This window comes from Cheilinus undulatus, linkage group 20 (assembly GCF_018320785.1).
Source record: "Cheilinus undulatus linkage group 20, ASM1832078v1, whole genome shotgun sequence".
NCBI lineage: Eukaryota > Metazoa > Chordata > Actinopteri > Labriformes > Labridae > Cheilinus > Cheilinus undulatus.
Window position 1 is genome coordinate 22,045,594 of NC_054884.1, and position 24,682 is coordinate 22,070,275.

Genomic DNA, 24,682 nt, shown 5'->3' on the forward strand with positions numbered 1-24,682 from the left:
CTATTTTTTTCACAGACTAAATACCGTCAAAAGGTCGATAGAATCAAGTTCACACAGGTGGCGGATGATCTTTCCATCAAACACGCCAAGAAGAGCCAAGAACTGCAGAGCGACGTAAGGTCTTCATTGTTAAACTGTAATTATGAGCAATTCCAAAGTCTGCAATTGCAAGTCATATGTCTCCTGATTCTGATTTCCAGCTGGCATACAAAGCAAACACAGAACAGATAATGCATCAGTACACCATGACTCAAGATGAGCCCCTGTTCAGACAAGCAAAGGCTAATGCTGATCTTCTCAGTGGGGTAAGTTCAGTGAATTGGATCCTAGAAAGTCTAATGAATGAGAACAGTGGTGCTATACTTTGCTAGTAATATTTTCACAGAAGCACAACAGACTGAAGAAATTAATGCAGACCATGTTTTACTCATATGTTTCATTTCAATTCATGTACTTCATCAATAACTTAAACTTAACTTTGGGAACAACAACAAACATGCAAAAATAAATGATAACCTCATCTGTTGGGAGCACTTAAAATTTAGTCAAGGTAAGTCACTGTTCAAAGGAAGAATTTCAGAAGTTTTTGCATTTCCTCTGAATGCTAACATTTCCCAATCTGTTGTGCTGTTAGATGTTGTGACCTTTCATTGGTAATAATGTCTGGTGTGCTGCAGGGGGCATTGTTTGGCAATGTTTTGCAATAAATTGATTTTGTCCTTTTCAGGAGAACACAATGCTGGTTTTGAATCAGTGTACTTTAACTAGCATAATCCTCCCTTTAGTTTATGTCGGATGTTTATGAAACAGTAAAGTGGCAACCTTAGCGTGAAGCCATTTGCATAACAATTAAGTAGTGAGGAGGAAATTTTTCCAGTGCTACACAAAAAATCAGTTGTACTGATTACTGTCATCTCAGACAGTCCTTCCATATAACTACAGATCTATATCCCCCTTGGATCTAATTAGTTAATGCTCTCTAAGTCTGCCCAGAATCTGGGCATCATGAGCGTCAATCAGCTGTCCTTAGAGGTTCACATGGCCTCAGTTGCTCCGTCATGCTGATTTGCCCTTTGTAACATCAGACAACATCAAACCCTAGCTGACAGGGATTGCAACACAGCTCTTAGTGCACGCTCTTAGGTGTAATATCATTTTTTGACTACTGCAGCTCGTTACTGGCATGCACATTTTAAACTCTGCAGATGATCCAGGAACACAGCTGCACATCTGGACCATCTGCAGATGCGCTGAGAGGAAGTGCATCTTTATATTGCCTCTAGTAGTGCATGACAGTACCAGTGTCTGATAGGAGTTAAAGCAGTTTGCAGCTCTTACTACTGCTGTTCCCTCCTGTCTAGATTCTTGCTTTGGCTGTATAGTCAGATCTGACTGTTTGAGCTAACTCTAACCTCAGATTTTGTACTACGGATCCATGTAACTCCATTTAGTGTCTGCGTGTGGCTTTAAGTGGATTATCCAAGGAGGTTGACCATGAAGTAGAAATGAGGATAAATTGAATTATTGTGGAAAAATCTGCAAAAATACCAAATGGCATAATGCACTTTAGCTGTTTGTCACTTACTGGCCCATACAGTGTTTAAATACTAAAAGATATTTCATGGCCATTTCAAGTCCTTGAGTCTCTTCTGTGTACTTTAAGACCCTGTAAAGTGAAATCCAAAGTTTTTGTCTAAACACTCTAGAAATGTTGGAATATGGTTGCTGTAAACGTGAAAACTCTGAGATCTACATGAGACTGAATTCTGGATTTAGGCCATTTCATCTCGTTCCTGGCTTGGTTTCATGTGGGTGGGGCCAATGTGCGGGCTCATGATGTCATGAGCCCACAGTAGAGAAAGACCCCGCCCCTCTACCACTACAATATTGTGGAAGGAAGCAGTCACCTGGAGCAGGGACTTCTGGTTCATTTTGCGCAAAGGAATTCAGTCTTGTACCCTTGTACCGTTCTATAATGTTCATGTTTCATTGCAAAGTTATAGTTATGCATGTTTTGTTTATTGGTTCATGTTTTTACGGGAAACTATTATTCCAAGTATGACACCATGAGTAAGGGGGGTAATGCTGCAGACTACCTGTGTCCTGAGTGGGCGGGGTTTCAGCTCATTCAATAGATATGCCCACACCATCCTGGAGCAGATTTTACTGCCTCATTTTTCATGATTTGAAGCTTCATTTTATAAACTTGGAGATGCTTTATGTGACTGAAATTTGACCTGGGGGTTCATAACACAGTGATCTATCATATGACAAACCTAAAGATTTATTTTTACTTTACAGCGTCTTTAAGAAGCTCAGAGGAACTTGTGTTTTTAAGGACTGTATGCTGTCTCACATCTTGTTTTTAACCTTTTGTTAATGTTGTCAGCTTATCCTCAACTGACTTAAATTGGTAATTAATAATACTCATATGTTTGTATATTGGTTTCTGATAAATCTGCCTTTAAAACAGCTTATTTGCCTCTTCAAAAGCCGGTGAATATAGTCTTTATGGAGGAGGCTCAGCATTTTCTGCACTTTAATAAAGCTTTCTTTTTCTTCTTGTAATTTAGAAAGTGTACAAGAGCAGCTGGGAGAAGCAGAGAGAAAAGGGCTTTGAACTGCGTTTGGACTCACTCTCTATTCTCACTGCTAAAGCCAAGAGAGATCTGGCCAGTGACGTGAGTTGTTCTAAAAAACTGTCTGCAACTTTAAGTTCATCCTGAGGAGAGCATTAACATTTTTCTTTAAATACCATTGTCGATTTAATTGTGTATTGTTGCAGATTAGATTAAGTAATCAGTTGATGATAATATGTTCACTGGCTTTTGTTGAAGTTTGACAGTCTTTTTTGTGTTGTTCTCTCAGGTCAAATACAAACAGAATTATGAGAAAAACAAAGGGAAGGTGATTGGCATTAAGTCTGTCAGCGATGACTCTCAGATGGCTCATTCTGCTCTGGCAACCAAACTACAGAGCGGTCGTCACTATAAGAAGGACTATGAGGACAACAAGACCAAATACAGGTGAGGCTTCTCCGCCTAATAGTGCTTAATCCGAATCACAGAACAAGAACTAGCCAAATATGTTGTGCTGTCCTGGATCAAAAGGTATTTACTGTGTCAGATTAATCTCCCCTTTAGTCTTCACCTGGATATGCTGAACATCAGCCAGGCCAAGAAGGCTCAAGATCTGGCAACTGACACTAACTACAGGACCATCCTCCATGAGTACACAACTGTCCCATCTGACATGAAGGTTGCCTGGGCTAAGAAGGCCTACGGACTACAGAGTGATGTAAGTTTGATACTTAGGCATTCTTTAAAAGGTCTGTTATTTGCAAAAAAAAAAAAAAAAAAATTGAAGTTGAACTTTGTGTTTGTATGTTTAGAAACTGTACAGATCAGACCTGAACTGGATGAAGGGTGTCGGCTGGGAGGCCTCAAAATCTCTAGATGTTCAACAGGCGAAGAAGGCTGGGGAGCTGCTCAGTGAGGTAATTTATGACCCAGAATGCACTTCAGAAATCAGAAAACAAGCACTATATAAAACAGAGCATTTGTTAAATGATTTCCTGCGTAAACAGGGCAGTGCTATCAATGACTTGGGTAAAACTTATAGAAATTGCACTTTTATTCAAAGTGATATAAACAATTTATGACAGAGTATGTGATATACCATGCTCTGGTGCTGTTTATAACTTTGGATATACGTAGGAAGACAAGCATAAACATAATTGTGCAACATATGGCAGCGTGTGTGGATCTAGGTTTACAGCCAAGGTCAGAATGTATTTAGAGAGCTGTGGACCCCGCACTCAGTAACTGGGTTAAGTACTTGGAGTATATCCTGCTACAACAAGAACAGACTGATTACAGTAATGGCCCACATTTTTCCTTTATCTTCTGTTTACCTAGTTTATTTGACCTTACGGTTTAGGACAAATCAATAGGCAAATAAAAAAGTCTGTTTGTTTTTACTTCATGTTTCTTTGCCTTTGGACCCTTTTAATGAAACTATTTTCAGCTTCCATTAACTGCACAGTATCAAGTTTCCAAAGGGCTTATTACTGGTGGTCTGCTATCCCCATATCAGTGTGTGTATTAATGGAAAACTCAGCCTAGTCGCTCCATACTGTTAACTTCTGACCTTTGATATTGTATCTGTTCTCGGCCCTGACTAATATAACATATATAATATATAATATAACATTCATATGTAACATTTTAATAACAAAATAATAATACTTTCTTATCGCAAATTTTAATTTAGTTTCATACAGTAATGTTTTGTATCCTACTTGATTCTATAGTATTGGCCAATCTTCTGTGTAGTGATCATTCGTTTCGTTTTATTTCACATCATTTTATTTAGTCTTGTCTCTTCTCGTATGATATCGAAGTTGTGCCGTATTTCGTATCCTATAGTACTGAACCTTACCATACTGTATAGTTTATCTGTTTTTTTTTTGTGTGTCTTTTCATATCATTTTGTATTGTGATGTGTGGTATTGATTTGGATCAGTTGTATGATTTTGTCTTTTCTCGTCTCATATTCTATCTTGTCCTATCGTAACGTATCCTATCCTATCTTATCCGATCCTATCCTTTCGTATCATATCACATCGCATTGTATTGTATCCTGCTGTATCCTGTCCTATCCTAGCCTATCCAATTGTATCAATCAAATTGTATGGTCATGTATCCTGTAGTCTTATTTTGTCATATTTTTATTAGAATGGTTCATTTTGTGTTGTAGCCAGTGTGTCATGTTTTACCATATTGTGTCATGTACCGTGTTGTGTCATACCGTATTTTGAATCAGTTGTATCATTACATTTGGTCTTGTCTCATTTGTATCGCAGTGTTTTTTAATTTTTTTTTTTTTTTTTGGTGTCCTATCATATTTGATCCTTTAGAATCGTAACCTACTGCATAGTTATTATTTTGGGTTTTTTTCATATCATAATGTGCCGTATCCTATTATATCATATCTTATCATATCGTACCATTTTGTATCGTATCATATTAAATAATCTCATAGTTTAATTTTATTTGTGTAATTTCCTCTCCTCTCATCTCGTATCAATGTTTTGTTTATTTCATATGCTATTGTATTATATTCTGTCATTTCATATTTCTTTATACGTCCTATCGTATTGTAACCTTTTGTTTTGTTCCATAAGGTTTTGTATCATCTGTGTCATTTGGTTTTGTATCATATCATATAGGAGTTTCGTTTTTTTTTTTTTTTTTGTAACTTATCATATCATATCCTAAAGTAAGACCGGGAAAGATAGAATTAAATTGCCCCCAAAGTGAAATTTGCCCTTCTATCTTATCGCAAAGTTTCATTTTGTTTTGTTTCATACCGGTAATGTGTCGTATTTTACCATATTGTACTGATTATTTTGTATTGCATCACATCTTATCTTATTCTACCATATCAAATTGTATTCTCTGTAAAACACTTGACACTTACCTTATTATCAGAAATTCTTTCATCCACTATAACTATTTGTAAAGGATGTTTAAAAATGCAGGATCCTTCTGAGTTACAGAGTATTTATATTGATCCTTTTTGTAAATGTGTGCAAGCAGTGCATGAAGATATTTCTGTGTCAGAGCTGGTGCAGACTGGTATCACCAGACTCTATTCATAACCTCATCTTGGACAGCTGACCTGGACTTTAAAGAATCATTCCAGTCAGACTTTCCAACATTAGACCTTGAAATGATAGACAGGGCAAAAACAGAACATACACTTAGAAATCTCCTAAACAGATCCATACCATATTTAATTTATAATATTCTACAGTACAAAAACATTTGTTAATGGCAGTATTTCAAAGTTTGTATGTTGATGTTTATTCTCTTTTTAGAAAAAGTACCGTCAGGATGTGAGTGCTCTGAAATTTACCAGCGTTGAAAACACACCTGAGATGGTTCAGGCCAAACTCAGCAACAAACTGGCCGTTGATGTGAGTTCAGCTGATCAAAAATGTACCCAAAACAGAATGTTTCTGGGATGACCTTTCGTGTCTTAATGGCATTTTTGGGCTGATTATTTAAAATGACACCGGGGGCATAAATTGTTATATTTTTATAACCTTTCCATGATGCCATACTTTAATTAAATAAGGCATTTTTGACCAAACTCGTAATCTCGCTAATCTTAGAATGTCCAACTCAGGCAGATGTGGTTTCTTTTAGATCCTGTAAATATGCAAAGTTAATGCTAAAAAGACCATTGGGAGGGATTAGGGAATCAATAATGCCTTGTTTCTGACTTTACAGAGGTTATACAGGGAGAAAGGTGAAAACATGAAGCACAACTACACACTGAGTGGAGAGCTGCCTGAGCTTGTTCAGGCCAAGATCAATGCTATGAACATTAGTGAGGTGAGACACACTACACCAATCTACCTCTCTGCTGTGTGCCAGAGTGATGATGTTTACATGAAACATAACTTGAACTTCTGCTGCTGTGATCATTTTTAGAGCTGTTACAAAGAATCCTGGACTAAGCTACGTGACGGCGGTTACAAGCTGAGCCTGGATGCTATTCCTTTTCAGTCTGCAAAAGCATCAGCAGAGATTCTCAGTGATGTAAGCTTGCAACTTATTCTTCTTTATCATTTAGAAAAGCTGCAGATAATTTCCTTTCACTCTCAAACAATTTCAAAGAAGGGTAAAATGATGAGTGTAGTTTACAGATAAGATCAAGTTTTTGAGGTTTTTTTTTTTTTTTTTGATGACCTTAAATTCAATGAACCATTGGAAATTTTTCAACTCAGCAAAAGTACAAGGAAGAATTTGAGAAGAGCAAAGGGAAGATGATTGGCTCGAAAGGTTTGCAGGACGACATCAACATCGCTCACTCTGTCCATGCCAGTAAACTGCAGAGCGATGTGAGTTCTTGTAATGGTTTCATAAAATACAAAGGAACAAATAAAACAGTATATTTTAAAGACAAAATGTCCCTTTTTCAATTTCAGATTAAATACAAGAAGGACTCAGCGAAGGAGCTGTCCAAGTTCCACCTGCCCATGGACATGCTGGAGGTGTCTCACGCTAAGAAGGCCCAGTCTCTGGTCAGTGATCAGGACTACAGGCTCACCCTGCATCAGTACACCTCACTGCCTGATGACATGAAGGTGCAGGCTGCAAAGAGAGCGTACGCCCTGCAGAGTGAGGTGAGACAGAGGGCGGCAGCAAACAGTGTTGCTACTAAAACTCACAAGTGTTGTTTTTAACTACAATGATTGGAAGCAAACACTCTATCTGGATGTGCCACTGTTGAATTTAGAAATGCATTTCTAAAAAGTGTTTATATGTTCAACAGAAAGTATATCGCTCTGACCTGAACTACCTGCGGGGTGCAGCCTGGATCGCCACAGGGGCTCTTCAGATAGAAGGCTCCAAGAAAGCCACAGACCTCATCAGTGATGTAAGACAGATCATGGTTTTTCATTCTCTTTTTCATGTTTCAATCCATTTTTAGTGCTATGATGTGTAGATATCTTTGATTTCAGAACCTGTTCTTAGTGGTTATATAGTCTATGAAATGTTTTTTTTGTTAGCAATAATAAAAAATATGTATAAAAGAGACTGTATTGCTTCTTCTGAAACAGAAAAAGTACCGTCAGCAGCCATACAACTTCAAGCACACGTCTGTCACTGACTCTCCTGATATCGTCCATGCGAAGATCAGCGGACAGATCACAAATGAAGTAAGAAAATCAGCCCTAAGTTTAAATACTTATTTGGAAACTTTTGCTTAGTTTTCCTAAATGGCTGTTATTTATTTGTACAATAAAGTTGTCATTGTAACTTAATTAAAAACCTTTTTCTATCCCTGTCTCTTTTAGCGTTTGTACAAAGAGAAAGGAGTGAGTGATCAGCATAACTACACAATAACGACTGAGAGACCAGAGATAACACAAGCAAAAATCAATGCAGCCAACTTCAGTGAGGTAGGGATTCCTGCATGGACAAACTGTCTACATTTTCACATACAGTAGCTTGTTGTATTTTGGAGAGATTATTGATTGTTGTTCTCTTTTCCCTTAGATTAAGTACAAGGAGTCATGGCACACTCTGCGAGCTCAGGGCTACAAACTCACCATGCAGGACATCCCCTTCCAGGCTGCGAAGAGCTCCACAGGCATTGCCAGTGATGTAAGATTAAACAAAACTGCAGTGATTGTCAAAAATATCCACCTAAATATACTGTGATAGAGTAATAAAGAGTTTTACCACTTATATCCCTACAGTACAACTACAAACACAACCACCTGCTGGAAAAAGGAAAGCACATCGGCGTCAAGAGTGTCTTGGAGGACCCACATCTGCTGCACTGCATGCAGGCAGGCCGCCTGGCCAGTGACCAGGAGTACAGAAAAGACGCTCTGACCACCAGCGGGCAGTACCACCTCACCCCTGACATGATCAACCTGGTGACGGCTAAGAACGCCCAAGCTCTCGCCAGCGATCAGGACTACAGGAAGAGGCTGCACGAGTACACGGTGCTGCCTGATGACATGAAGGTCAAGTGGGCCAAAACAGCATACAACCTGCAGAGCGAGGTCTGTTTTAGGAATGGATGATCCAGGTGTTATCACTGTGGTCCAGCATCACTGATGTGTCTTTGCTCTGTTTGTGTAGAAACTGTACAAGTCTGACCTGAATTACATGAAGGGCGTGGCCTGGGATGGCGTGGGAGCACCTCAGCTGGAGTCAGCCAAGAAGGCTGGAGAACTCATAAGTGATGTAAGTACTTATGGTTCATATATTTAGATTTAGACAGATGTATTAGCAAGGGACATTGATCATTTATATATGAGGAAAATTCAAAGATGGTCGCAGCAGATTAGGCAACCACACATAGAGTAGTTGTAAAATGGTACAAGTCAGACCTGAGTTTAGTTAGAATACATGTCTTTATTTGCTTCTAGGGCTGTATACAATGTGAAATCTCATCATGTGTGTTTCCTACCGTTCAAGTGTTTTGCTCTTCTTTCATGCAGAAGAAGTATCGTCAGCTGCCAGACAGCCTCAGGTTCACCTCTGTGGCTGACTCTCCGGACATCATCCACGCAAAGGCGAGCTATCAGCAGTGCAGTGAGGTGAGGTGTAAACAGAAACATACGAGGAAATGATCGAAAGTCTTATTTTTCCATTAAATAGTTTGGTCGTGGGTGCCGGTGTAGCTCAGTTGGTAGAGCAGGCGTCAACGTCCTTAACGCACTACTCGCATAATTGATCCCCAGTCTCAGTGTGTATTTGGTGCACATCATTCCCCATTCTCTCTCCTCATGTTTCCTGTCTCTCTTCAGCTGTCCTGTTAAAATAGATGCCCAAAAATAACCTTTAAATAATATTTTGGTTGTATTGGTTATGATGTAAACTAAACTAACTAAACTAACAAAATATGGAAAAACAAAATGTAAACTCATTTTAGTTAACTGAAACTAAAATAGAAATTAAGCTATACAACAAGGGTGGGCAACTTTTCAACCAAGAGGACCATGTTTGGGCAGTTAAACTATCTAAGGGCTGAAGTATTATCAAGTAGAACACCCTTAACTGACTAATAAAAATTTAAAACTATTATAGCCTTGCATGGAGACCCAATAGACAGCACTGTATGCTTATTAACGCTTCTCGACATATGACAATTTAGTGCCTATTAGACCAGGTTGAAACATCAAGCTCTGCCTCCTGCTCTGTTAAACCGAACAAGCTGAAATACACAAAATATGTGTTGTGATTTATTCAAAAAAAGTTTTTAAATAATGGTAATAAGTTTTTTGAGTATGTCTCAAGTTAAAACTTATGATTTACATGTTTTTCATCCACTGCATTTTCCCTTTAGTCTTTCACATATTTTTGTTTTGAACCCTCGTGCCACCCAAATTTAAGAATGTATTCTTCCACAGAGTTCAGAACATCACCCTTGCTATGGTGAAGTTAGTCCACACATGCAGGACTTATCTAACTGAGTGGGTAACTTAACCCATGGTGTAAAAGTGTCTAAAGCCCAAAGGCATTCTTGAGAAACTATGAAAATTACAGAATGATTGCCAGATGATTTGAGTACAGTGACAGTGAAAAATACTTAGAATGATTACTTGAAGCTAAAAATCTGTTCTATCAAGTTTGAAAAAATAGAGCTGAAATAGCTGTTTTTGAATTTTAAGGTAACACAACCCATTTTTTAACAATCTTGCACTGTTCAGCCCTACAGTTTGTCTGTCCTACCTTTGGTTTGGATTTTTCTGTTGAATTTGTAAAAGTTTGTTCAGTTCAGTCAGGACTACTTTAGCTGGAAACACACATAATGTGTGGCTATAAATATTTCTTTATTAGCAGGAAGTAATTAGTTCTTATGCTGTTACTTATGTTCAGCTCTGTGGCTGGGATCCCCCTGCCCTTCTATGAGTTTACGTAGAAAACCTCAAGCAGGAACAGCACACGTTCCTGCTCTTCCTATGCAGATAAGTAAAGCCTGAGGCAGGGAGAGAAGCATCAAAACCCCAGAGCCGAGCAGGCATAAATGACAACAGAATGACACTGAATAAGTCAGAACACAGGGTTGACAATTATCCCAGCAGGGGTGAAAACATCTTTTTTTGAAAGGGGGTCTGCATTGGCAACCCAAGCCAAGGTAGTAAAAATTAGTAGATTTTAGGTGTTTTAGGTCTTGAACTGTATTCAAATATGATAAATAAATAGCCCATAAAAGTACAATTAAACAGTATTTGATCTTTTTCTTTATACATGTATGATGTTTTCTTTTACTGGACCTTCGGGTCTGTCCCTTGACTAGTGCCTTATATTATGTAGAAAACTAAAACTAACACAACAATGATAAAAACTAAACAAAAAACTAAACACAAAAATAAGAATTAAAAACTAAAACCAGCCTTAGATTGAAAACAAAAAGTTGAAAACAAAACAAAAATAAGAACTAATGAAAAATCCCACACTATTGTAACCTTGGTACTTCTGATAAAAGTATAAAGTTGTTGATATCCTGTTTATGCTTTCACAGAGGCTGTACAAATCTGGAAAGAATGACGACATGCACAAATACACGTTACACTCAGATGATCCTGACTTCGTCAGAGCCAAGATAAACGCCCAGCAGATCAGTGATGTAAGACACAAAGTCTAAGTCCTTTAAATCTTGTTATAGAGAAGACTTGAATCACTTTTGTGACAATTTTACTTTCTTCCAATGCAGAAAGTTTATAAGGCTGCTGGGGAGCAGGTGAAGACATCAGGCTACGATTTGAGGCTGGATGCTATCCCCTTCCAAACCGCTAAGGCCTCTAGAGAAATCGCCAGTGATGTGAGTTTTATAAAATCACTACATTTGTCATAAGATTTCAACAATTTTATCAAGTTATTCCCCTTAAATAAAGCATTTCCACTATTTTGGAAACCTAAAAATATTTCAGTCAAATTAACTTGTCTTAAAAGAAATCTGTCAATTCCCTCCCACATAGTTCCGCTACAAAGAGTCTCACCTGAAGGAGAAGGGCCAGCAGGTGGGGCTTCGCTGCGTGGAGGACGACCCCAAAATGGTGCACTCTCTGGCAGCCAGCAAACTCCAGAGCAACCTGGAGTACAAACGCCAGTCTAGGGAAGACCAGGCCCACTACAAAATCCATGCGGACCAGCCTGAGTTCCTGCTGGCCAAGAAGAGTCAGGCTCAGGCCAGCGACCTCACCTATCGCCAAAGACTGCACGACTACACATGTGACCCCCAGCAGCTCAATGTCAAGCACGCCAAGCAGGCCTACAAGCTGCAGAGTGATGTAAGTCATGGAGATTTTTCAAGCACATTGTTTTAAGATTTGCTCAAGCTAGTGTAAATCATTCAAGTCGCACATAATTGAAAGAGAGAGAAAAGTGCTTTGATTGTGTGTTGTCCTTTGTGGCACAGTGGCCTCTGGGTAATTTGAAACATTTATAAGCGATTTTCACACAGCTGGAAATTTCTTGAAGTTCAGGCAGAAAATTTCAGGAAGTTTTTAGTAGTTTTGCATATGCAAAAAAGCGGCACTTTAAATGACTGTTTCTTACCTAATGGGTCAGGACCCTAAGTGTGCCACTTAGCTGATTTCACTAGGTTGCACATGTGCCTGGATTAAAAAAATGGCATCAAGTCATTTATGTAAGGAAGCCGTTTGCAACCATACTCACGTTTATTTAAAGTAACTACTTTTTTCCATGATAATGAGTTAATAGATTGTATTCTTGAAATTTCCTCAGACTATTTAACTCTTAAAATAATAACAACGCTCACTTCTCAATGATAATGCACTTAACAGCCAACATTTCCATGTTATCTTAACAAACTGAAAGTATATAATGCATGCATGTACTTTTTGTGTTAAATGTTTTGATTTAAACTATAAAACACTTCCAGACTTAAAGCTTTTGTGTCCACAGCTGCCATTTTTTGTGTTGGCGGCGCTCATTTTCCAAACAAAACCAATACAGCCTAGCTTTTCAGCCCTCCCTGTCCAAAATCCCCCTCAGCATCAGATGTTTTTGCTGACGCACTCAGAGATTCAGAGAGCTCAACATTTGAAACAGCATCCTGCTAAGTTTTCCTGCACTGGCCAATCAAAATCAAAGGGTGGGCCTTTGACACCAGCTTTAGTTAGGATGATCGTATTGGTCCATAAATGAAAGGAGCCCTAAAAATATGATGGTCTGTATTTTTTATATATTAAATTATTACCCTATCAGCATAAGTGACACTATTTTCTCGTATTGCCTAGGAAAATATGTTCATTCTTGCTTTTATTGTAATGAAAGTAATTTTTAGTTTTAGTTTAGTTTTTAGTTAGGGCTGGCTGATACAGACAAATATATCTCAGTATTTTGTAGTTGAATGATATAAATGTGGATATTTCTATTTTTTTAGACACCCAGTAAATGAGCAATTTAACTATTATAATCATTAAAATTTGCAGAAAAACTTTTACACACTAAGTTGTGCAAATATACTGGTAATGTTTATGTATCCCAGGGCTATAACAAATTTTTATACTCTAAAATACGTGTGCTTCAAAATACAGTTTTGCAGGCTTGGTTCGGACCGTGCTGATAGGGCTGAATGTGACGTCTTTTCATGGGACCCATAATTCCTTGCTGACCCACAACAGCATTGTCAACAGCAATAATGGAAGAAAACTGACTTTTCATGGGTCAAGTTCTAACCTGACACACCAAGTAGACTGTTTCATACATCCATTGCATGGTTATATGAAGCTCCCAAATCTCTTATACAAAGCGTTTGGGAAGGGCAGAGTAGGTAACCTGAGATCGACGGGCAGGCACTCCTAAAGTTTATGAACTGTGGAGCTTGTTTGTGGATAAAACTCATGCCATGGAAGGTCAAGAAGGCAAAATAAACATCTTCACTGCCAGGAAAAGCTTTCAGTGTGGTTCTATGCTCTTGTTTTAAGAAAGAAATGTGGCCCAGTTTTGATGAACTTGTCATTATACTATGGCTACACCAGTGATAGCCATTTCTTTTGGCTTTGAGTACAACAAAACCCCATTCCTAGCCACCACCTCATCCTCCTAAAACGATGAAGATTGTTGTTTGGGGATGACACAAACGTTGTGGGTTGGAGCTTTGCAAGATGGGTTTGCCTGTTTATGAACATGGAATCTGGCCAGTCCATCTGCATGCAAAGTTATTCCGGGCCTACAACTGCCACATATACTATACACACATATATAGAAGAATTTTTGTGTTGAAAATGTAGCCATAACCCAGCAACAATAAACACTGGTGAGTACTACTCTAAAACTGAGGCCTTGGGTGCTGCCCTAGCTAAAAGCAGGGGTTGTGTATGGATACAGGCCTTACTTATAACACTACATTTTAAGTAAGGAGTAATAATCAGGGTCTTACTGATAATTTTTGCCTTTCAAGTATGTCATTTCGATTTCAGATATGGTGATCCTGATCCAAATATTCCACTGTATACCCACTAAAACACATTTCATTCTTACAACCTCAATGCACTGATATAATTGTTGCGCCATCTTTAACAGGTGAACTACAAGTCAGACCTGAACTGGATCAAAGGAGCGGGCTGGACCCCTCCAGGCTCCCATAAGGCCCAGCTTGCCCGGCGGGCTGCAGAGCTTGGTCTGGCTGAGGGAGTCAGCACAGACGAGGCCATTGCAAAATATCAGCACATGATGATGGTGAGGGAATGTGGAAGAAGAATCCTGCTGGATGAACCATTAGCATGCAAACTTTCATGCAGGTTCTCTAAATCATTTTTTTTTCTTTTAGCTCTACCAGCAGCAGCAGATGGAGCAGCAGCAACAAAACCAGCAGACTTCAGAGGAGGTGGAGACCAGCGAGGAGGTTCAAAGTGGTGTCAACATGGACGCCATGGAGGTCCTTCACGTGAAGAGGAAGAAGACCATCCAGACCGTGCAGAAAAAGTCCACCAAAACAATCACAACCTCGTTTAGATCCATGGAGAAGAAGTCCAGCACCTCGTCGTCTTCATCAGCTGCTCTTCAGAACTCAGTGCAGACGTCATCCATGTCGAGTAAAGCTGCTGCGATAAAGGACGCTTAGATCATAGATTTTTTTCTTTTGATGAATGCTTTTAAGATTGTGATTTTCATAAAGTGTGGTTAAATTTTACCAAATGGATGAAAACACAGATGCAAACTTTGATGAAATGACTGTTGTGACTCTGGAGTTACATAAGATGCCACACTGATGTGAAACAGCTCGTTTATGTTTATAATGAAGTAAAAATATCAAAGAGGGTCAAGTAAGTTGAATAAGACAAGACTCGTCGTGTTAGTTAAAAGGATTATCAATGTGAGTGTTGAGAAGGGAGAAATTCAGAGAAACTTTATTGATTTGCTTGAATTTGAGGTAAATTTGATTACATAAAAAAACAACAACAATAAATTCAAGTTGTTTTAGTTTTCAAGAGAGAGAACATCTAAGGGAAAGTTTGCCTTTATGTATAATACAGTAAGTGTGTTTAGAAGGAGCTAGAACAGAGATTGCCATATGGGTGCAGGTATTGATTTTTTATTATCATCATTAGACAACATGCGAGCATGTAAAGCAAAACATAGTTTTCCAATGATGTCTGCAGACATAGTGCACTTTGAGCGAGGCTCAGTGAGTAAGGAATGAAGGCCTAAAGGAACAATGTGGGCCCTTCGTTTGGTCTGGCAGGTTCAGGATTGTGAGTTTCTTGTTTTAACTCAAAGCTGGGCTGGGAGTAAATGCTTGGTTTTATTGCTGATGAAATAAACAGATTTTTTCAAGGCAATCAAAGCTGAAGTTGTTTCTTATTTTTCAACAGTTCAGATCATCTTGCTTCTGATCCAGTCGACAAATTGGTAGACGTTGGCATAGACACCAGGCTTGTTCTTCTGACCACAGCCTTGGCCCCAGCTCACCACACCGCTAACGTAGTGTGTACCGTTCTGCTCACACACCAGTGGTCCACCTGAGTCACCCTGAATAGTTTTAGATAAAAGTAATTTTACATTTTCAATGCAGATCACAAAGGAAATGAATAATGCATCCTTTCCTCCTTCCAGTGTGACTGTAAACTAATTTCCTTTAATGAGCATACACACCTGGCAGGAGTCGATGCCGCCCTGCAGATATCCAGCACAGAACATACTGTTGTTCAGTGCATTTCCATAGACATGTGGCTGTCTGCATTTATCGTCACTGATCAGGAACACATTAGCTTTTAACAGATTGTTGCTCATCCGTGCTGAAAAGTCAAAGAGAACATGAGTTAGAGAATATAGGCTTTCCTTCATATAACATGTCTGATCACGTTGTAAGCTAGCTAAAGTATTACAGTTCATTTGACCATTTTACCAGGGTTTTCAACATTGTAGCTGTCACTGGTGAGCTTTAAAATACAGCTTCAGCAACATCAACATCACTCTGACTTCGAAAGGAAGTCATATGCCCAGCAGTTATCGCCTTCTAGCTCCTACAGCCAATCACAGCTCTTTCTCTCAACACAGTGGTCCATTTCAATATCACTTTGCATTTGTGTGAAGTCTTTTGCGCAATCCCAGAGGCCTTCATGTGTTTTAAACTGAGGAGAAGCTTCCATCTAGCTCCTGCCATAAAGCCTCGTTTTGGAGGAGGGCCGCAGTGATGATTGTCCTTCTGGAACTTTGTCCCATCTCCACACAGGATCTCTAAAGCTCATTCAGAATGAACATTAGGTTTTTAGTCACCCCTCTCACTAAGACCCTTCTCCCTTGATTGCCCAGTTTAGCCAGATGTCCAGCTCTTTGAAGAGTCCTGGCTATGCCAGACTTCTTCCATTTGAGAACTATGGAGGCTATTGTACAGAGAGTTCTGTCAAGTGTGGTGGCTCCACCTCTGACTTCTTCCCAGTTGATTCTGGGGTGAGGCAGGGGTGCGTCTTAGCCCCCACGCTCTTCAGTACTTGTATTGACTAACAGGGTGGCTAATTGGGGCAGTGAATTGTAGAGTGTCATTTGGTGATGCCCAGATAACTGATCTGGTCTTTGCTGATGATGCTTTAATCCTTGCGGAGACTGTAGATGTTCTTAGGGGGCTCTTAATTTGCCGAGTGAGGAGGCTGAGGCGTTAGGAATGTACGCCTCCTTGGTCAAAGCAAAGATCCAGGCATTTGGGGACGCCTTTGATGCTGCCATCGAATCTGTGTTTGTAAATGGTGAGAGCATGGAGGTTGAGCAGTTCACCCATCTGCTGACAGTGAGACTGAGATCAATCACAGACTCAGACTCGCACATGGGCTGATGGCAAGATAGTGTATCCCAATATCCAGGTATCTAAGCATGCAAATGAAAAGTAGAGTCTTGCTGTCCTTGGTCCTTCTGGTCTTACTACATTTTTGAGAGGCCTGGATGCTGACTGATGGCCAAAGGCACAGACTGGACTCCTTTGTGACAACTACTCTTTGGCACATCTTTGGGTATCCTTGGCAAAACCGTGTGTCTAACACTGATGTGATCTGAACATCAGGGATTGGAAGGGTCAGCTGCCTGATTCGGGAATGGCAGCTTTGTTTTTATGGGCACCTGGCATAATTTCCTAGAATTGACCAACAAATGCCCTCATACCTGAACTGAACTATCAAAAAAATTGCTATATTTTTACACACTCACAGGAAAATTCAGTGAAACTAAATGTATGCACGTATGTATGCCCTTTTAAGCATGCTTTTATTGCCCTGTCTCTTTGTTTTGTTGTGTCTTAATGACATTTGCATTAAATACATTTGTGTGGTCAAATTTATTTACAAACTTTGGGTCCCAGTTTGGTGGTAGGTCCTAAGGCTAGATCAGTTGGGGACCACTGATTCAGACCACCCTGTGGCACAACTTTATGCATACAATGCTAAATTCAATTCTACAAATCAGTTTTCATTACATTAAAGAGAACTTTAATAAGAAAATTTATCACCAGTTTCAGTGGCTCCCCATCCAGAGATCATACACTCCGTTTTGGCAGGGAAGACCTGGTCTGGTAGACATACAGTCCTCACAAAGTCGGTTTCATTGGCACACATGTTGCCCTCTGTTGGCTTGAGTTTAAGTAGAGCTATGAGGAAATAAAGAAATATAGTAAATCACTTATACTTTAATAAAAAAAAAAAAAAAAAAAAAAACCCAAGAAAAACATTCTTTACAAACTGGCCCAAAACCTGTAGAAATTTATTCGTTATGTATTATCAGGGAAAAAACACGCTGTGATGAAAAAACAAATTGGCTTTATTTTTGTCCCATAACTTTAACCCTGCTTACACTGTTCATGTTTATGACATCAACTCACATCAGAAAGATGCCTGAAAAAACATGAAAAAATAGTGGGGAAAAACCTTGGTTTGTAATCTTGTATGTAAGTCTATTATACTGACATTTCTGTCTCTTCTATGTTAAAAGATGATAATGTATTCAATGAATGTTACAAACCTATGTCATTATAAAGAGCAACAGCAGTTTTCTTGTAGTCTTCATGAACAATGGTTTCTGCCACTGAGATGATCTGGTCCATATCCTCACTTTTGTCTAAATTCACTCCTCCTAGCACCACCTGGTATTCATATAAATCTGAACTGAAATAAAAACATACATACCAGTAAACAGTACAGTTCAGTAGGAACCTGCTTAAGACATACAAGTTAAATCTAGTACGTACATGCAGTGTGCAGCAGTGAGGACCCAGCAGGATGAGAGCAGGATCCCACCACAGTAATGACTGAACCCAAATGGGAAGAATATAAATCTTTTCTGCACAGAAACCTGCCAGGGATGACATCCAGGGTAAGTCCTCTTGCCCCCAAAAAGCCTTGAAATTGGACGAGGCTGGTCAATCGAGACTTTTTTGCCACATTGGAGGAACAGGGAAGGCTTTGGCACTGGCTGGACTGGAGTCAGGGGACGGGCAGGATCTGAGGAAAAGCAGGAAAACCGAGCACAGTGTGTATGTGCTAGAAACAATGGCATGTACTATGTGTGCATGACTGTGTGACTGTGTAAAGGCCCACCTTCAGAGCACTTCTTGACTTTACAATAGTCCCACTCCAGCTTGTCTTCCTTTTTGTAAAAGCACCAAGGTTTTTTTCCCCCATCTGGATTCCTAAAATTTAAAACAAAACTCCAGGTTTATCAAGAAAAGAAAAATGGGTGGTGTTTATTTGAACAATTGAAGCAAAGAAAAGAATCCCCACATATACTTTTCAAGAGATTTTTTAACAAATAAAAGCTTCAGTTTTTGACTATAGGTCATTATAGATTATCAAAAAACTGAGTTTCTTTTGTCATTTTGGTAAAATTGATATAAGCCAGGGCTGAGCATGAGGTCTGATGACCTCATTTTACCACGACCTCAAAAAATCTAATCAATTCATCCTTGAGTGACGGTGAACATATGTGAAAAGTGTGAAGAAAATCCCTCAAAACATTCTTGAGATATCATGCTCACAGCCAATGGATGTAAATGAGCCACATGACCTTGACCTTTGACCTTTTGGCTCCAAAATCCAATCAGTGAACCCTTAAATGTTATTGGGTATTTATGGAAAGATTGAAGAAAATCCCTGAAAGTGCCCTTGGGATTTTGCATCCACAACCATGAGCAAGAAAGTCTGGCTGCTGACTGTTTAATGAGATGCGGTATATTTCAGAACTGAAGGGCCATAGTTTCCAGGTACAATGTGTTTCCTACGTTGCAGTAGCAACATAGATGCAACTGCCTGACTGTAGTTTAAAAGTAGTTACATGATGGTGGTTCACTTTTATCTCAGCCAGCCTTTAACCCAAATTTGAACACAGAAGAGCTTGTCCCTCTTTTAAATCACACTTGTAAATCTGCCCTGGACTGTGTTGCATCTTTTAAGGAGAAAATATGCAACAACTAATTTTAGTTTATCATTCTAATCCTAGATTTTTATTTAAGATTTAAGAATCTGTCACCACACCTCCCTTCCCTCTTGGCTGATGCTTCTAAAGAGACATGTGAGAAGTTTTTAGTTTATTTTAACAACAAAATCAAGGACATCAAGGATAATATTAGTTGTTGCAGTTTTGTCTTTCTTATTGTGTTTCGCTGTTTGTGTTAGGATGCTTTGTTGTATTTGTAATTCTGCTTATCGTCAAAGCACTTTGTAAACCTCTGCTTTTAAAGGTGCTGTACAAATAAAGTTTACTATTTTTATTATTATTTGGCTTCATTAGTTTTAACTAACGCTATGCTGGTTACACAATTAATTGTTATCAATATGTCGATGTAGCTAAGTTTAGCAATGTGAGCTTTAGCTTTAGAAACGTTAGCTCCATAGCTCTGTTATCTACCTAGCGTACGCAGCTACTAGCTACTATGTTAACCAAGCTTGCTTCATCAGAATGTTTTCATGGATGATGAGCCTTTGTCCAGTAAGCAGACTGTTTACCCTGCCTTTTAAGGGTTTTGTAATTAGGTTTTGCAGGTGAGGTTAACTTTTGGTATCCATACCATTACATTTACCCTTACCCTTATCCTAAAGTTTAATCCGATTTTATCTCAAACTTATTCGCTTATGTAAAGTTTTTTTAAAGATTTATTTTTAGGCCTTTATTTGATAGAGGAAGGACAGTGGATAGACTTGGAAACAGAGAAGAGAGTGGGGAGAGACATGCGGTAAAGGGCCACAGGCCGGATTTGAAACCCGGGCTGCCCGCGTACATGGGTAGCGTCTTAAACCACTCGACCTCCTGCGCTCCCTCGCTTGTGTAAAGTTTGAAGAAAATCTCTGAAAGTATTTTTCAAATGTCATGTTTAACATGCAAAAGTAATATTCATAGTTAATATATTACTTGACTTTACCTGCAGTGGTTGTTGTCTTCCAGTCCAGAAAAGTTTGCGTACGTTGTAAAAGGATCCTCCCCATTTGCCATAATAAAGGATGAATCCCAGTCCAGACACTCCAGGCCGTCGTCAGTCATGCTGACATTACCCCTGTATGACTCCCCGTTCCCCTCATAACAGTCAGTGGGTGCTGGAAGAGAAGATTTCACACAAAATCACATTATAATTTTTTAAAACCATGAGGCAACAGTTCTTAATTCTCATTTAAACTCAAATGACCACTGAGGACATTTTTTTATTAAGGTTTCCCGTAACAGATCAATGTTGATGTTTGTTCAGCCTTCAGAGTGTGAACTTTGGATTTATGTGTTTTTATAGCTGGAACTCAAGTTCCAGTAATATCCCTCTGTTGGTGACAGTGGAGGCTGACTCTTTACCTGATTGGCAGAATCTTCCAGTATATCCAGGAGGACAAGCACAGCCAAAACGTCTGTCCCCACTTCTACAGGTGCCTCCATTCTGACAGGGATTGGGTTCACAGGGTGACGGTGGCACTGATATGGAAAAAAAAAAACCAACAAGTATTTTATAGGTACACTTCATCATTGCAGGCCGTAGTAAAGGATTCCGGGGCCCATGTAAAATGTGGGCCACCCAGAGATTGTTTTTTCTTCTGAATATCCAATTTCACTGCAGAATGCCTGCAAACCAAGTGGGCTGATTGCATTGAAAGTCACCCTAATAATATTATTTTCAATCATAATCAAGTTATTTTACAGGCATGATTGCAGTGCTTACACTAACTAAATCAAAGTGGTGGCATCCAAAGGGACAAATGGGCTATTTAAAAATGTGACTTTGGCTATTTTCATGTCCTAATTGTTTCAAATTCAACAGTAAAATCTAATTGTAAGATTAAATTATGTGGATTTTGGGCAAGTATGTGTCACAACTCTACAAAAAACCTCTGCATGAACAGAAAGCACACTCTTGTCTGGAAAAAAATATGTATCTTGTAAAAGTTGGGCTTCAGTATACTTACATGACCTGCAGTCAGAGCCATAGAATGGAGGTCTGCACCTGCACTTATAAAAGGGAGGTTTCTTTAAGTTGACGACACAGTCACCCCCGCCACAATCCACGTTCTCACAAATGTTTCTCACTGAAGATTAAAACAAGTTTAAAGTAATGGTTAGTCACCTGAAGATGGTTCCAAATAACACAACACAGGCCATGTATGCACAAAGATTTCCTTTGCAAAGGGCAACCTTTTTGTTGACATTTGCAAATGCTCTGCAGTTGATATCAAAAAACTAGTTGTCTGAACCCAGACCTTTTCAAGAAAACAAAAATGAGCTAATACATTTCTGTGCAAATGAGACCTTAAACATTGTGCATATGCATGAAGATATGACAAAAGAAATGGTACCTGTCTGGCACTTTTTTCCGGCATAAGGTTCAAGACATTCGCATGTAAATCCTGTACCAGATTTCTCTTTGCAAACCCCACCATGGAAGCAAGGGTTTGGATCACAAGCATCTAAAAAAGAAAGGAGAGAGGGTTTCAGATCACATGTTTTAAGTTTACGTATGAAGATAATATGCAGTCATCATTGTGTCTTTTAAGGAGACTCACTAGTATCATCCGTGAGGTCAAATAACCAATCAGTCAGACCCAAAATAAATTTAGGAGCAGGGGGGATGTTGAGATCATAATCTGTATCTATGGAGGAGAGAAAAATATTCAAATACTGGACTTGAAAAGTAGAAGGTATATGTGTAGGCTTAATCAAAGTGATCAAATACTTAAATGAGGAAGTTATAGTGGGGAGCAGAGTAAGGAAAAATGTCAGACTCAGTTTGAAAATTCAGTAAGGGACTGTGGAAGAAGAGTTTATGCAAGAATTTGGACTTGTTAGAATGAGGCACGGGCTGAGAAAGGTTAGAAAGGTTGTGAAGGTAATTTATTCCAAAAATGGCAATAGTTTTCAGGAAAATTATAGCAAGAAATATAATCATATAAATAAATGAATTAATAACTTGATAACCAAAAAGAACCAAAGGCATGCATTTTGTTGTAATGGCACATCAGTTAGAATTTTCAAAGTAAAATAAAAATTTTAAGTAAAAGTTTTTCTGATGATATTTTTTCATACAGAAATGAAATGCTAAATATGGCTATGTTCATATATATTGATAGAATAAATGATACAAGAATAAGTATCTTAATATTTAAAGAAGTTTAACAGCGGAAATAAAATACTTAAAACTATGTCATTCCAAAAATTTAGAAGTTGATTAAGAAAGAAGAGGCTAGAAAAATGAGAGATGGAGAGATTTATTTTCTCGAGGATTGTAATAGAAAATATTTTCCACCTCTTTTTTTTGTTTGTTTTTTCCCTACTCATCTTCAATATTTAAACACATTTCATCCCTGTTCTCTTCATTTTAGTCGTTTCTTTATAACTTTGTTTACTTTAAAGTTTTACACAACACTAAGACTTTTTTCTCAATTCTAAATATTTTTACTTTATTCTCATAATTAATAGTCAAACATCTGGGTTTTTTTTTTTTTTCAAATTTATAAACTTTTGCCTTGAAATTTGGTTTTCTTAAGTTTTCCTCATTATTCTCAACATTTCAGTTTTTCCCCAAGATTATGATTTCATTCTCAACATTTAACTTTATTCTCAACAGTCTGACTTTACTCTCAAAATTGAACCTATTTCTCTCATAATTTTGACTCAATATTCAATTTTCAATCTCAAAATTATATATATATATATATATATATATATATATATATATATATATATATATATATAAAATACTCCTCATTTCCATTTCAATTTCAAACTTTCTCTTTATTTTATTCTCCACATTCAGACTTTTCTCATAGTTTTGACTCAACAGATTTGATTTTATTCCCCACATTTCTGTTTCATACCCAACATCTTGATTTTATTTTGTGCATTCTGGACATTTCAGCTTTAATTTTGAGTTTAAACTTTCTTCTCAGCATTTGCACTCTATTTTAAATGTTTTGACCTTATTAATAAATATGCTAAACATTTTAGCTCCTTAATGAAATTGTGTCTTTTTTCCTAACATTAAAATATTTTTCCTCAATATTTTGATTTAGAAATTTGTATTTTACTTGTCTTCTTTGAATTAGTAGTAATATTTTCCTAAGCATTTTCACTCATTCTCAAAATTGTATTTATTATATTGAGTTCCTTCTTAAAAAGTTGGAATCAGAAAGGGGGAAAATACTTTTTCATGGCACTATACTAATCTGAAGAGGAAGCCTGTCGGCACAAAGATCAGCTGTGTAAAATCAAATCTTACATATGATTTCCTCCTGAAATGACAAAAACAAATCAGTGGAGAAAAAAGTCAGTGATCATCATTTAATATTTTGACATTATTAAATATAATAACCTTCATAAATTATCAAAATTACTGAAAAACTTACATTTGGATCACTGCAGTGGACACTGAGCAAACACAGACTGATGAGTAGGACCCCTGCAGTCAGCATGATTCTGTGTGGGACTGTCAGCACAGTGTGGCAGACTGAAGAACCAGTGATTGACTTTTATTCCCAAAATGACCTGAGTATCCCACGCAGCTGTCAATTTTTTATCCAGCTGTATTGATCATGTGGGAGTTTGTGTATTTTGGGGCATTGCTTTCATGTAAACATAGTTGTTTCATTTATTTAACTTTGTCTCATGACACTGTCTTTTCCCCACTGCATGATCTGGAATTCCCTCAGGGTTAATAAAGTATGTATGCATGTATGTATGCATGTATGTATGTATGTATGTATGTATGTATGTATGTATGTATGTCTGTATGTATGTATGTATGTATGTATGTATGTATGTATCGTCTTCAAACCATTTCTGTGTAGCTTTTGCTGTATGCTTCAGGTCATTGTCTTGCAGGAAAATCATCCTCCAGGATTTTCATATATTTTGCTGCATTCATTTTACCATCTACCTTTACAAGCATTCCAGGCCTGGCTTCTGAGCAGCATCCCCACAGCATGACACTGCCACCGTGCTTCACAGTGGGGATGGTGTGTTTCTGGTGATGTCTAGTGTTTGGTGTCTGCCAAACATAGCATCTTATCTGATAGCCAAAAAGCACAATTTTTGACTCATCAGACCAAAGAACTTTCTTTCACTTGACCATGGAGTCTCCTGTGGGACTTTCTTCAACAGTGGCTGTCTCTTTATCACTTTTACAAAGTAAATTTACCTGAGTAAATTTTACTCAAAATGAGTAAAATTTT

General features: G+C 38.2%; 2 protein-coding genes across 4 annotated transcripts in view; one reads left to right on the forward strand and one right to left on the reverse strand.

The window, feature by feature from the left end:
* Positions 1–14,752, forward strand: part of LOC121528750 (nebulin-related anchoring protein) — a 28,267-nt gene extending 13,515 nt beyond the window's left edge. For all 3 annotated transcript variants that reach the window (XM_041816325.1, XM_041816327.1, XM_041816326.1), the window contains 23 exons: positions 16–114; positions 201–305; positions 2,574–2,681; positions 2,869–3,026; positions 3,144–3,297; positions 3,392–3,496; positions 5,882–5,980; positions 6,297–6,401; positions 6,501–6,608; positions 6,797–6,910; positions 6,998–7,195; positions 7,345–7,449; positions 7,634–7,732; positions 7,871–7,975; positions 8,073–8,180; positions 8,276–8,587; positions 8,667–8,771; positions 9,029–9,127; positions 11,056–11,160; positions 11,248–11,355; positions 11,513–11,824; positions 14,085–14,240; positions 14,332–14,752. In XM_041816325.1, the coding sequence (XP_041672259.1) occupies positions 16–114; positions 201–305; positions 2,574–2,681; positions 2,869–3,026; positions 3,144–3,297; positions 3,392–3,496; positions 5,882–5,980; positions 6,297–6,401; positions 6,501–6,608; positions 6,797–6,910; positions 6,998–7,195; positions 7,345–7,449; positions 7,634–7,732; positions 7,871–7,975; positions 8,073–8,180; positions 8,276–8,587; positions 8,667–8,771; positions 9,029–9,127; positions 11,056–11,160; positions 11,248–11,355; positions 11,513–11,824; positions 14,085–14,240; positions 14,332–14,625 (3,261 nt within the window). In that variant the 3' untranslated portion in view covers positions 14,626–14,752. The remainder of the gene's footprint in view (positions 1–15; positions 115–200; positions 306–2,573; positions 2,682–2,868; positions 3,027–3,143; positions 3,298–3,391; positions 3,497–5,881; positions 5,981–6,296; positions 6,402–6,500; positions 6,609–6,796; positions 6,911–6,997; positions 7,196–7,344; positions 7,450–7,633; positions 7,733–7,870; positions 7,976–8,072; positions 8,181–8,275; positions 8,588–8,666; positions 8,772–9,028; positions 9,128–11,055; positions 11,161–11,247; positions 11,356–11,512; positions 11,825–14,084; positions 14,241–14,331) is intronic.
* A 143-nt stretch (positions 14,753–14,895) lies between these two features.
* LOC121528754 (hyaluronan-binding protein 2-like) lies at positions 14,896–23,995 on the reverse strand. Its single transcript, XM_041816331.1, has 13 exons — positions 23,858–23,995; positions 23,731–23,743; positions 22,019–22,105; positions 21,812–21,922; positions 21,425–21,544; positions 20,820–20,936; positions 20,401–20,572; positions 18,584–18,675; positions 18,235–18,487; positions 18,009–18,151; positions 17,500–17,637; positions 15,657–15,799; positions 14,896–15,533 (listed from the first exon to the last, which is right to left on the reverse strand). The coding sequence occupies exons 1-13, from the start codon at positions 23,921–23,923 to the stop codon at positions 15,378–15,380; spliced, it is 1,611 nt and encodes a 536-aa protein (XP_041672265.1). The 5' UTR covers positions 23,924–23,995; the 3' UTR covers positions 14,896–15,377.
* Between the last annotated feature and the right edge of the window lie 687 nt (positions 23,996–24,682).